At 43.0% G+C, this 13,324-nt stretch overlaps 2 protein-coding genes across 4 annotated transcripts in view; both read right to left on the bottom strand.

The window, feature by feature from the left end:
- Positions 1-3,293: 3,293 nt before the first annotated feature.
- Positions 3,294-4,274, bottom strand: rxfp3.3a1 (relaxin family peptide receptor 3.3a1). The gene has a single exon (XM_020940604.1). The coding sequence runs from the start codon at positions 4,272-4,274 to the stop codon at positions 3,294-3,296; it is 981 nt and encodes a 326-aa protein (XP_020796263.1).
- Positions 4,275-5,484: 1,210 nt separating this feature from the next.
- LOC110174506 (E3 SUMO-protein ligase PIAS1-like) overlaps positions 5,485-13,324 on the bottom strand; it is an 88,970-nt gene continuing 81,130 nt past the window's right edge. For 2 of the 3 annotated variants that reach the window (XM_055154459.1, XM_055154458.1), the window contains one exon: positions 5,485-11,799. In XM_055154459.1, the coding sequence (XP_055010434.1) occupies positions 11,500-11,799 (300 nt within the window). In that variant the 3' untranslated portion in view covers positions 5,485-11,499. The remainder of the gene's footprint in view (positions 11,800-13,324) is intronic. The other variant, XM_055154460.1, reaches the window with a different exon arrangement.

Genomic DNA, 13,324 nt, shown 5'->3' with positions numbered 1-13,324 from the left:
TGTTAAAAGCCCGCGTTGCATGCTGGGAAATATTTTGGTCAGAATCAAGAAACACGATAGCGGTCAAACACAGTGCGTAACCTCTCGTATTTCTCCCCGATAATGGTAAATTCCTGCTGCATTATCGGATGCACAAATAGAAGCACGGAAGAAGGAAAATGTCTTTTTCGTATTCAGAGTGAAAAGAACCGCTAACGGTGAATTAAATGGTTTTCAAACATTCGCAGAGCAAACGCAGAAGATCCTAACAAACCGTGGACTCCAACAAGTTCAACAACACATTGAGACTCTTGGAGGTTTTCATCTTTTCTGCTGTGAATGACCCAGGAGTTTCCACCAAGTCATTGTGGATATCACCAAAGTGAATATTTGTCCAGGTAGTTGGAGATTCTGACCAGAAATTTGGTTTGGTCCACCTTTTGTCGGGGTTAAAAAGGGTGATTTGGCTCCATCGATGTTTATGACCAATTTCTGGTAAAATGGTCTTGGGTCCTCTGTCGTTAGAGTGGATAAATAACCGGGATCAATACCCTTTACGTGCTTTCTCGCTCCGTCCATGTTGAATTAGTGTTTATTGTCGCCAACCAAAATAATTCCCAGCATGCAACGCGCGCTTTTGTCAACAATGAAACTGGCCTACTGTTGGGACATAACTTCTGATTACTTAAGAAAATGTAACTGAGTAAATGTAAGTGGGTACTGGACAAGTCTGACAAGCTGCTAAAGCGCTGCAGAAGTGTGTACTCTGGATCCCAGGTGAAGAACAGTGACAGATGTTGTCATGTTGTGTTGCCATGGTGACGTTCACATGTGAGTGGGATGTCCAGGCTCACGTGGAGGCACAGACACTGGATCTACTCTGGGTGTTCTGAGGTGGGGACAAGGGAAGGGTTGGTGCTGTGAGGACTCTGACAGCTGTGAGCAGAGGAGCTACCAGATCATTTACAATATGTTGTTTATGAAGAGAAAAGAGTTTTTATTTAAGTGGGCCAGTTCTGCAAAATCAACATTTCAGAGCTTTTGACCCTGTTATATTTATATCTCCTTCTCATTGACCCTCTGAAGTTGTATGTAGAATGATTCATGCATATTTGTGTTTTCTTTATTCTTCTGTGTTCAAGACTTCATTGTTCTGATCTAGCTCTGTTTTCAGCTCCACGGTGACACCCACTGTGACACATGTTCTTCACTTTTATTTTCTTAATTGTGATAGACATATAATGACACAGATTTGATTTAATTTAGAATTATTTAAAATCCTCTACTCACAAGTGTGGTGTGCAGCTATCCATAGGAGGGGTCCACAGCGTGCGGCGCTTTGTTCTGATGATGTTTATGGAGGTGTCAGCTCCCATTCACACAGCAATTTTATAAGAGTAACTCAGGCGACCTGGTTGTTTTATTAAAGAGACAGTCTGGAATTTTGGACATAGGGCCTCATTTCCATAGTGAGTCAGAGTGTTGGAGACGTGTGGAGACACTTTTTGAAATGTTCCATCCAGTCCTTGTATTTGCAGAGGTCGCTGGTGGAGACTAGTGCATGTCAATGGCCATAGTTCTCCTGCCACTAAAAACAGTCTTACCCACTCCACAAAACACCTGAAGAAAATCTATTATTACACCAGACTGTCCATGTGAATGTCTGTGTCGATAGAATAATGCTTGAAATAAAACTAACCTTGCATCACATGAATCGTTGAGGGGCTATTTTCTCAGCAGCAACAGAATTTTACTTTGCCTGTAAGATCAGTGTTAGGTGATATCAGTCCACCGCTGCTGAGCTTTCTATCAGGAAGTATAACTCACTGCTGCTCAGACAGAAATCCTTCAAATGCAAGGTTAGTTTTACTAATACTGATAATGATAATATAACTGCGTAACAGATTGTAAGTATATAGCAGACAAAAGCAACATATGTGCTCTTTAGGTTCATTGAAATACCTGTGGGTCTGTTTCTGTTAGTTTCCTTCAGAAGTCTCTTGGCCAACTGAATTGAATTTTCTTTTTCTCTTACCTGGCAGACTGCGGGATTACTCACTCAGACATGTGCCCTTTACCACTCCAGACTCTTGGACCTCACAGTCATGCAGCTCATGTGTAGTTCATGTGGTCCTCACTGCAGGCTGTTGGAACAGGCCTGCTCCTTCCTGCTTCTGGTCACTAATAATGGAACTAATGACTCTACTTCCTGTGACTTTGTGCCGGGTTCTACTGAAGGTCTTTTACTTCCACAGTCATCCTGCCTGTACACCTCAGTGCTCAGTGCTATGGGCCTCAGTGATGTGGACCTCAGTGATGTGGACCTCAGTGCTGTGGATCTTATGAATAACATGGACAGATGTGGGCCATTGTGACAGTAGCTGCTTGTTTTTCTAGGTTTATACAGAAATCTACTTCGCAAAACAATAACAAAGGCCAGGCTCAGGCAGACGTGCTTTTCATGTTCACTTTATTGAGTTGGAAGAAACAGTCTGATACTAAAGTCACAGAAACACTGACCACTGGTTCAATTGTTCAGAGCTCAGATTTCATGTCAGTCTTTGGCTCCTCTTCATCAGATAAACACCTCCTCTGCCTCACGTGACTCTACAGCCCGTATCTCTTTGTTCTTCCTCTGGGACAAATCTTCGAAACCGTGTCTGCACACGGCACTCACCATAATGATGCTATGATTCATGAAACATAACGGCGCTCTGGAGCAGTACAGACATGTGCACACAGACATGTGCACACAGACATGTGCTCACAGACATGTGCTCACAGACATGTGCACACAGACATGTGCACACAGACATGTGCTCACAGACATGTGCTCACAGACATGTGCACACAGACATGTGCACACAGACATGTGCACACAGACATGTGTCGATACACACATGTATTATTGTAAATGTATTACATTATTAGAACATTCAGTAGTTTCATGATTTGATTTTTACAAACGGCTAAAGTCCCACGTGTCTGGCCGTGAAACACTGCAGAGTGTTCTCCGTTACATTCACCGTCCCGCGGAGTGACAGAAACAAAAGCGCACAGTAAGCACAGCGACTCTCTGGTTTGGACACTCCACTTTACGCACATTACGCACAGACGCACAAGAGCGCATGGTTTAGTGACAGGTGTAATGCAGATGTATGATGTATGTATGACATGATATATGATATGATGTATGTATATATGATATAAATGTGTGCATTATGATATCCAACAGCACTTTAGGAGCGTTCGCCTAGCTCTCTGCGTAAATTACGCACGGCATTCTTCGTGCGTCCTGGTCCACTTTGACGCACCTAGCCCCGATGTACGAGCCCCCGGAGCTTCTCTCTGAACTCCTTCCTCGTGAGGCAGTAAATGACGGGGTTCAGGCAGCTGTTAGTGTGCGCGAGGCACACGGTCAGAGGGAACACGTACGTGTGCACCACGTAGTACGCCTTGTCGAAGTGTGCCGCGTTCAGCTTGACCAGCACGCTCCACAGAGTGATGGCGTGGTTGGGCATCCAGCACAAGAAGAAGGACAGCACCACGATGGTCACGGACCTGGTGACGCGCGACTGTCGCTTTGGGTTGACGCATTTCATGCTGCGGTCCCGGATGACCCGGAGCAGGAGCATGTAGCTGATGGACACGATGAACATGGGCAGCACGAAGCCCACGAGGATCTTCTGGATGTGGTAGAGCGCAAGCCAGTATTGCCCCCCGGGAAAGCGCAGCAGACACAGGTTCTCACCGGTCACGTTACTGACCGTGGAGAAGATGGGAGTGGGCGCCGTGGCCACGGTCGCCAAAGTCCAGATGAACGCGCACTGCCACTTGGCTGAGCACGAGCCGTGCGTCTTGGTGTTGTTGAGCGCCGTGGCCAGAGACCAGTAGCGCGTGAGGCTCATGGCCGTGAGGAAGAAGACGCTGGCGTACATGTTCATGACCGTCACGGACAGGACAATCCGGCACATGGCGTCTCCAAACGGCCAGCTGAAGTCCAGAGCCGTATCCACGGCCCAGAATGGCAGCGTCAGCACGAACTGCAGGTCCGTGAGCGCGAGGTTCAGAACAAACAGGTTTACGCGGGAAGTCTTCCGCTCATGCTTCACCCGTATGAAGAACAGCACAAGCAGGTTACCCACCAGCCCCGTGGCGCACACCACGCTGTACACGAGGCAGATGAGCAGGCGCAGGACGGGGCTGCCATCCGCGCTCACATCTATGTCCTCCAGGTCCAAGAAAAGCTCCAGACCGGACACGTTCAGAGCCGCGCTGCTGTTGTCCTCGTTCATGGTGACTCTGGTTTAGACCCAAAAGGCGAACACCTGTGCGTATCTTTACGCACCTGTGCGCACTGGCTCACGGGTTGTGTCTCATATCCTTGACTTGTCTCCAGCTCCACGACAGCTCCAGTCCAGTCCGTTCTCCGGTCTGATGCAGAGCGCACGATCCTGTCCTCTCATCAAATTCTCCGCGCGCACAAAAAACCCTGAGCGCGCGCTCTGGAGACGCTCTGTGCGTAAATGTCCATTAACTGGCAAATGTATTCGTACTCCGTTCCACTTTAAAATATGGACTTCTTCAACATGTAGGGAGGTCCACGTGTCGGAGACAGTGGAACACTGAAGGAGGAGAGGGAGAGACGAGAGCTTTATGCTGATGGATAGGTTCTACACACCGGGTCTCTGTCGCCACCTAGTGTTCAGTCTAGACTGTGAAACGTCGCCATCTCCTCACATTTACATAAAAACACAGGACACCGTGAACACTAACATCTCCTGAACACATGAACACACCTCTGAGGGTCATATCCTCTGCATTTGATCCATCTGTCAGCACTGGGGCACCCTGTCAGGAGCAGGGACCCACCTTCTGATCCTGAGCCGGGCTTTGTCAGGAGTAGAATCCTCCAGAACTGGGTCAGACGATTCTGCTCTCAAGACAATAACCTAAAGACTTAAAAGTGTAACAAGAACCCTTGAAACTAATTTTTATTTTTTTTTTGGAAAATGATATTTAGGTAAAACAACAACAACAACAACAACAGATAAAACAAGAATAATTTAACAATTTAAATCAATAAGGAGCCAAAATACAATAACAATAGAAAAGTTGTTCCATATATATATATTTTTTTAATCTGCATAAAATTAAATTAAAAATTGAAAAGTTTAAAACTGCTCAGTATGCCAGACAGTCAGCCACAAGAGCAGCCAGTCACTGCCATGATGAGATTCTTAAGGTATTAGTTAACTGTGTTTATCTGATCACTAAAATACTGTCAGTGTCTGAACATTAATATTTGCTGTAAGTACATGTGCTGGTTGGACTAATCAGTCTCCATGGAGGATACAGCACGCAGGAGTCAGTTAACTTAAACTCCCTGTATTTAGGGAGTCCCTCTTGCTCCATCTGGGAGTTTGATATCATCACATCTGAAGGAGTGAAAAGCACCAGAGCAGCGGACATCATGACTCTACACTGAAATGAAGGAGACCAGAGTTAACAGAATGCATTTATTACATCTAAACTTTTCTACACAAACGGTAACATTCAAGAAGTAAACAATGTCTTCCAATGCAACGTAATAAATATTTGTCACTTGTTTTTTACAAACTCACTGTACACGTCCCGCCCCCTCTCCACATCTGACCAATGGTGAATATCTTAAGGCAGTGAGCTGTGGTCCAACTCCCACAAGAACAACCAACAATGTTTCAGAGTCCACAGTCTGTCGTTTTCATCAAACAACTTTCTTTTTCTAAAAATATATAAAATTATTGACACACAGATTTGGGCTTTGTGGTACTTTGTGTGTATCCCTCCATTTATGCAATGGATAAACAGTGATAAACACATCACTCCTTTTACATTTCTACTTACAGCCAGGTATTGTGATACAAACACCTGGCTGAAGGGGCGGAGTTTGAAGTGCGAACACCTGTCAGCCCAATCACACTGTTCCCTCTACCTCCAGACCCCATGAACACGACTCCCACACCTCACTGTATGCTCTGAATCATGTACATGGACGTTCTTTAGTATGAAAAAGTACAGTGAACTGTTGAATCAGAAACACTATTTCAATGGGCACAATAATTGCCTATAATTAATATAAAGGCCCCTCCATAGAACTAAAAGTGCTTGCGTCCTCATGGGGTGTTACTCTGTGTAAAAGCTGCTCTCCCTGTGGTTTCCACTCTACACACATGTTCTGAAATACATGGGAGTCTTTGTTTAGCAGCTCATGGTTTATTCTCGTGTTCATGTGTTTACAAAGGGAAGTGTGGATTTGGGGGGGGGTGACGTCTGTGCGGTATTGACTGTAACACAACATATTTAGATCACCATGTTGCCTTTAAGTGTTTTGAAAATGCTATTTTTGCCCAAACCAATGTATTAACATGTTTATAAATCTCACTTTTGTTTTTGATAGTCTGAGTCTCAAACTCCAGAGTCACTCCCCCTTAAGAGTGCTATCACAACACAATCCACATGCGTCCCGCTAATCAAACCACTGCACATCACATCAGGTTTGTCAAGTTAGAATCCTGTGTTTGTATATTTATGGAGAGCTGTCGTGTGGCAGGATGGGTGATGTAGGCTTGTGGGCGGAGTCTTGTACAGAATCTTACAGCTAACTATAAGGAGGGTTTGAATAGTGCCCAGGAGAGATCACTAGATTACTCAAACATGCATGGATACAACTCAAACCTCTTCAGGCATGTTTTTGATGAGGGAACATTATAACAAGGTAGAAACTCTAAAAAACAATTTTGACATGGATGAAAAGATAAATTATGACAATTAAGTAGGGAATTGAAATGAAAAATTGAAATAAGACCATTGTAAATGAACACAATGCAGTAGACAGATCCTAACGGGGTCACAGACTGTATAAAGAAGTGGACTAGAGGAGGGTAACATCACTCACAGCATTTGGCTCCAGTCTTTTAAACCTCACTGAGGCTAGAGGTTCTAGGGGCAAATTTGGAGCAGAATTCCATATTTGGAATTCCGACCACGAGTATCATAGCAACCAAAGAGCCAGGGAGAGGGCGCTTAGCAACGCTGTCAATCTAACCCGCTGTTAGCACTAGTGGGAGCGACTTCATGGAAGAAGGTGTCTGATTTGTCTGTTGTTAATGTTCATATCTTGATTTATGCACAAAATAGCAAAATGAAGTGAACTGGAGCCATTGTTGATGGAGCCCAAAAGTGTGTCCATCTTCACTTCCAGTTTGGACAATGGTGGCAAGTGGGTGAACTATGTCCATTTTTATATACAGTCTGTGGGTGGGGGTCAGGACGAGGGGTCAGCAGGCCGCGCATGTCTCCTAGAGAATCAGGCTGTCTCACACCACTGGAATCACTGGGTTTTATTACAGTTTGGTTTTACACATTGAAACAGCTCTTTTAAACAGCTCTTGTGTCACTGTTGGAGGCTTTGTGATTCTCAATACAGAGTTTTTAAATGCTGCATTCATGAGTTAGGACAGCGTGTTACTGACCATGTGTCTTATCTCTGCACAGGATACATTTATTCTAAATCAGCCGACACGAAGAAGCACTCAAGAGACACACATCTTACTTTAGAAACCAAGGACCAACAGAAGAATGTGACACTAAAGGTTTACAGACTCATCACTAAAGGAGCATTCTTGTTCAAATGTGATCAAGTGGACAGTACATTTACATTTTCAAATTTGGATGTAAATACCAGTTTAAATGTAAAAATGTAATTTTAAAAGTTTAAAAGGTAGAACTAGTTCCACTTCCAGAATTCCATCTCCAGTGCCACTTTTGCCTCTTCATCTAATTGAGTACACACTATAATATAAACACAAGCATTGGCCTGCACGTCACACTAAGGAGTCACAGATTTATTTTCTTTTAAGACAAAATGATGCAATGCTGCAGAATCCTACATGTATCACCCAGTAAGAAAATCAAACTTGTCACTGTGGGTGTGTCAGTGCGGGTGTGTCAGTGCGGGTGTGTCAGTGTGGGTGTGTCAGTGTGGGTGTGTACTGGTGGCGGTGAAAATGGAGACTGATAATATGTAAATGAGAAGCAAACAACTATCACATGGTTAAAAGGTCTGAAAAGTCAATTTGGCATAGTACAAATGCTTCAATAAAATTCACCAAAATCTTCAAATTAGACAAAATCTTATATCATTAGGCAAATTTTAATGTGAAATGCGTAATATCTGCCAGACTCTGGGCAAGTAAAATGCTTCTAAACAACTTCCATGTTTTATAAGAAAGTACTGTTATTAAATGAATGAATGAAATGAAGATCACATTTGAACAGTCACTTGATTTGAGTGACAGTCTTTCTGTGTCTCCTGACTGTGGCCCTTCAGTGCTTCTGTACAACATGGAACACTGTACAATACATTCACAAGAGAACCCTGCTGTGGTGAACAGGGAGCAGCACAGGCAGAGAGCGCCCCCTGTAGACGCCCTGTGTGCACTGCACTGGCTCCGCGTGGTACCCCCTCCCATGGCCTGTCTCTGGGCACTGTCCGCCTGCACTTCTTTGGGCTTGAGGAGGGACGGGACTAGGCCTGCCACGAGAAAAACTTATACTTCAAAGTATTATTCAATAAATGACAGAACAACTAAATGTGTATGTGTAAACCTTTAGTACTACTGAGTACGTGTATACCATATGTACTGTGTTAGCATTTAAGATGAAGAGTTGAATGAATTACCGTCTCTTACTCATTATAAACACCACGAGCCACAAGTGGGGCTCCAGTTCTGAAGGCAATGATTTTGGACAACACTTATGTCTCATATTTTGTGCATATACAATTTTAAGTAAATATTTTTTGTTATAATTTGGTGCAGTATTCCAAGTAAAATGTAACACAGTTTATTTGCCAACTACATTCTGCCCCAGCTCCACTGGCCCCTGGGGAGCCAATCAGATTTCAGAGCTGTGTTGTCTGGCCACTCCCTAAACACTCCTGCCTTCACCTCAGCGAGTTTATGAGTGTGTTTTAAAAGGATTCAGAGCAAAGAGCAAACTAGGTGTCACGCAGCAACTAGCATGCAAACAGCACACCTGATTTGTGGCAGATATAGCCATGTTTAATTACACACATACAGCACATAGTGGTCTGATTCTGACCCAAGAGCTACTTCTACAAGACGTGTACTGGAGAAAAAATATGGACAGAAATGAGGTACAAGTGATATTATCTGTGGAAATATTCACTTCAGAATGTGACAGAGTGACAGTGTTCTCGTGACAGGCCTAGTGGAGACACACAGTTTAAGACATTCCTGTAGTTTTGGCCCGGTGTAGGCACTCCCCCTTGTGGCTGTGCAGGCCTCCTACACCCTCCCAACATTTAGGACACGTGGCACACTACTGCACTACAGCTTACATATCAACATTTTTGGCATTGTGCAAAAAATAAAACAGAATAAACAATAAATGGTTTCAGCTGGAATAAACACCTTCAAACTGATTCTGCTCGTAGCTACGGTGGCCCAAGATGTGCAAAACTAATTGGCAAAAAACAAATACTGTCTGTTGGAAAGAGTTGTGAAAACAATATCACCGTCAATTTTTTTATTTCTATACATTTTTCTCCAGAGGTGGGTAGAGTAGCCGTAATTATACTCCATTAAAAGTAATGTTACTTCAAAATGATTTCCCTGTGCAGCTATAACCACACACTTTGACAAAACGTTACAAAGACAAGGGGCTCTGCAGCTGTGTCCTGACTCCCTGATTTCAGAGGCCGTGACTGACACAATCGACACTCGAAATACCAAACTATAGTTTATCTCAGGTAAAAGAAACTATTTATTTTGTTCTAAACGTTACAATAATTTACAAGAGGTGATGCGTTCTGCATCTGAGAGACTTTTGATACAAATGAACAGCTGTGTTTGGATCGTCTCAAGGTTTGGATGGAGGTTTTTTTACTCTCTGTGGTCCGATTCCAGACTCTTCTGGATTCTGGAATCCTTCTGGATCAGAATGTAGAAGGGACTCACTGCTCAGGCAACAAACTAATATCACTCAAGTAGAAGTACAAAGTAGTGGTCTAAGAAATTACTTAAGTATAACTAAAAAAGAATTTGGGAAAACTACTACGCACATAAGAGTAACTTAAAGAGTAACTGTCGGGACATAACATCTGATATATAATTTGAAGTTAAAGTAATTCTAAGGAAAAAACATGAAATAATGCACAAAATCTGTATTTTCAAAGGACAGGCACAAAATGAGACAAACTAAATATTATCTGAAGGAGCTGCAAGAAACACAAATGTTCCAAATCATTTCTTATTGTCACATAAAGCTTTTGTTACTTTAGACTCACTCACAGTGGGAAGAGGAACCCAAATCTACTTGGTACTACAGTACTAAATGTATCAAATGAATACTAAAACTATTACTTCAATGAAACTATTACTCAAGCAAGAGTAAAAGTATTCTATGACAAAAGTACTATCACTTTAAAAAGTTAGTACTACCCACCTCTGATTTTTTATACAATCATTTGGATCTAGCGGGGAACACAAACAAACCTCCAGATAGTCTTCTGAAATAGTTTCAGTTGTGATGTTCTGTTAAATGAACATAACAGAGTAAGTGATAACATTTGAATTTTTAAGTAGAAATAAATGTACACACCAACACTTCTTTGTGCATACATTATAAAGCTGTTCACATGGACTCGGTTTTGTACTTCTTGGCCATTGCGTTAAAATCTTGCAAAACTGTAAAAAAAAAATCTAACTAAAACAAAATGGCTAAACTCCACTTACACACTCCCATAGCAAGAACCTGGACACCTATGGGAATGCATAAATATATATATATATATAGATATAGCTGTTTAAATATTATAAATAACTTAATAGCATAAACAAAATCATACACTGAAAGCTCCAGGAGGGGAGAAAAAATCTTGTACATGGCAACCGGCGAATGTACAGTCCAAGCCTTGAGTGGGTGAAAGCTGTTCGTAAAGCAGCACTAGACTGTGGTCGGCGTCGGCGTACAAAAGTAGGAGGAAAATAGATTTTGTTCTCTGTACACAGTGCCCCCTTTCGTAACAAAAGGTCATTACATGTTTTGTGCCACATCGGTACCGGTTCTGCGGTTCTGTGCACAAGCCTCCCTCCTCCCCAGACTTCATAAACTGGGGCTAGTCCGGCCTCATGGTGCTCCTAGACAGTCTGTAGCCAAAAGGTTTACCCTGCGGATCTCCAGAACAGTCATTTCTTTAGGTCTAAACTGTTTCTTAGTCAGTCTAACGATATGATGTCTGGTATTCCTCCGTATATCGCTGCCAGAGCCGCTTCGCTGCTGGCGCGGCTGGCTAGCACCCCTGGGTGATGTGTGATGTGTGAGGAGGCGTGTGAGGGAGGGTGCGAATTCAGATGCGGGTCCCTTAGCTGGCTGTTGTGGTGGTTGTGGTTGCTGTTGTGGTTGCTGTTGTGGGTGCTGCTGTGGGTGCTGCTATGGGTACTGTTGTGGGTGCTGCTATGGGTGTTGTTGTGGGTGCTGCTGTGGGTGCTGCTGTGGGTGCTGCTGTGGGTTGTTGTGGGTGCTGCTGTGGGTGCTGCTGTGGGTGCTGCTGTGGGTGCTGGACGAGCTGCTGCTGCTGCTGACGCCGTTGGTGGGCGTGGTCAGCGAGGGGACGGAGCTGGCCCCCGATTGGTTGAGGTACATGTGGGAGTGGCCTGAGGAGGAAGTGGTGTAGGGCAGAAAGCGGTTGAGAAGGAGCTCGTGGTCATCGGAGGCGGAGGCAGCGGCGGCGGCAGCCATGACCATGTTGTAATGCTGATGACAGGAGCAGGGAAAAAAAAAAAAAAAAACAGAATTACTGCATGTATATTTTCAGTATGTCACAAAAAACAGCCTAATATATCCAAGAAGTGAAGACCATGCTGTACGCGATGAGAAAACAGAATATTCAGTGCATTCAAAATTCTAGTGACATTACTGTATTTTTCGGATTATAAAGTGCACTGGATTATAAGGCGCATTAAGAGAAACAAACAGACAACACTTGAGACCGATTTTTAGTCCAGGCGTCCACGATCCATCAGCAGATCATGGCGTAATTCGCCCGGTGTTGCCTCCCTGTCTTGGTGAATGTGTGTTATGAAAGTGAATGTGGGTGGATCATTTAAGCTTTTTTTTTTTTTTTTTTTTTTTTTTATTCCTGCGAGGATGGCTCAAATATACATTGAGTAATAATGTGTTTAATGCAGCTTTGACACATTTTACGTGTTACAGAAAGGAAACTTAAAACCACATGGCTCATTTGCATAAACTATAAGTGCCGAAGAAACAACTCGCTCCTTGTGTGCTGATGTGGCAGCAGTGTGCGATGAGTCGATGCAAAACTGTACTTTGCCCTTTAGTCCGTGAGACTCCTGACTGTAGTAGCCATAATGCTCTGACAATCCATCAAGCAGTGCAGCTTCATAGTTTACCAAAGTCATACTAAAACATTTTGACAGATTTTTGAGCACCTTGTACCACATAAAATCTGTTTGAGGTCAGTAAGCACATCCCGAATTACTACATAAGGCACACCAGATTATAAGGAGCACTGTTGATTTTTGAGAAAATTAAAGGATTTTAAAAATATGGTATAATAAATGCCTTCAAAGTGAAGATGATCTGGATAAAGTAGTTCATGATCACTGTAGTACATGACATGAAACAAAAGCTTTGGACAAGTGTGGTGATGATTTATCAAATTAAAAACACAGACTTTCTACCTGTGGTGCAACAATCCTAGGAAAATTTAAACCTTGTTTATTCTAAGTCTGAGAGACAAAGGACTTATGTGGGAGTTAGCATGGGAATCATGGAAATAAACAGGGAATGAACACTAGTGAAACTTGTCTTTAGTAGGAGTGATGCACAGAAACATAACCTCATTTTATAGAAATAAACTGAGATATTTGTGCTGTCACATTAGAAACAGCAACAGCCTCAAAAAACTTCACCAATGAGGAAGACATTTTGGGCATTTGATTATTGGGAGTGACTTCACAGAGGTATAGACAAGGCGCAGTGCAAAAAGGTGTTTAGAGCATATGACCTGTTCCATAGCACATGCATAGTGTTGAAAGATACTTTTACAGAACGGTCTTTTGTGTAAGAAGACTACATCTTTTTTATACTGAAAATTTAATGGAAAAAAATACATAATATAGGTCAAATTTCTAAAACTCCCCACTGTATAATTGGCCTAAATTCTAAAAAGAGACAATCAAGTCCCCGTGGATTGTGGATTGTCTAACAATGGTGGGGATCTTCTCTGTGTGTAAATGTGTCCAGTAGATGATCC

This window comes from Boleophthalmus pectinirostris, unplaced genomic scaffold, assembly GCF_026225935.1.
Source record: "Boleophthalmus pectinirostris isolate CB_2022bp ecotype Guang Dong unplaced genomic scaffold, ASM2622593v1 HiC_scaffold_19, whole genome shotgun sequence".
Classification (NCBI taxonomy): domain Eukaryota; kingdom Metazoa; phylum Chordata; class Actinopteri; order Gobiiformes; family Gobiidae; genus Boleophthalmus; species Boleophthalmus pectinirostris.
This window is presented reverse-complemented; position numbering and strand designations above follow the sequence as displayed.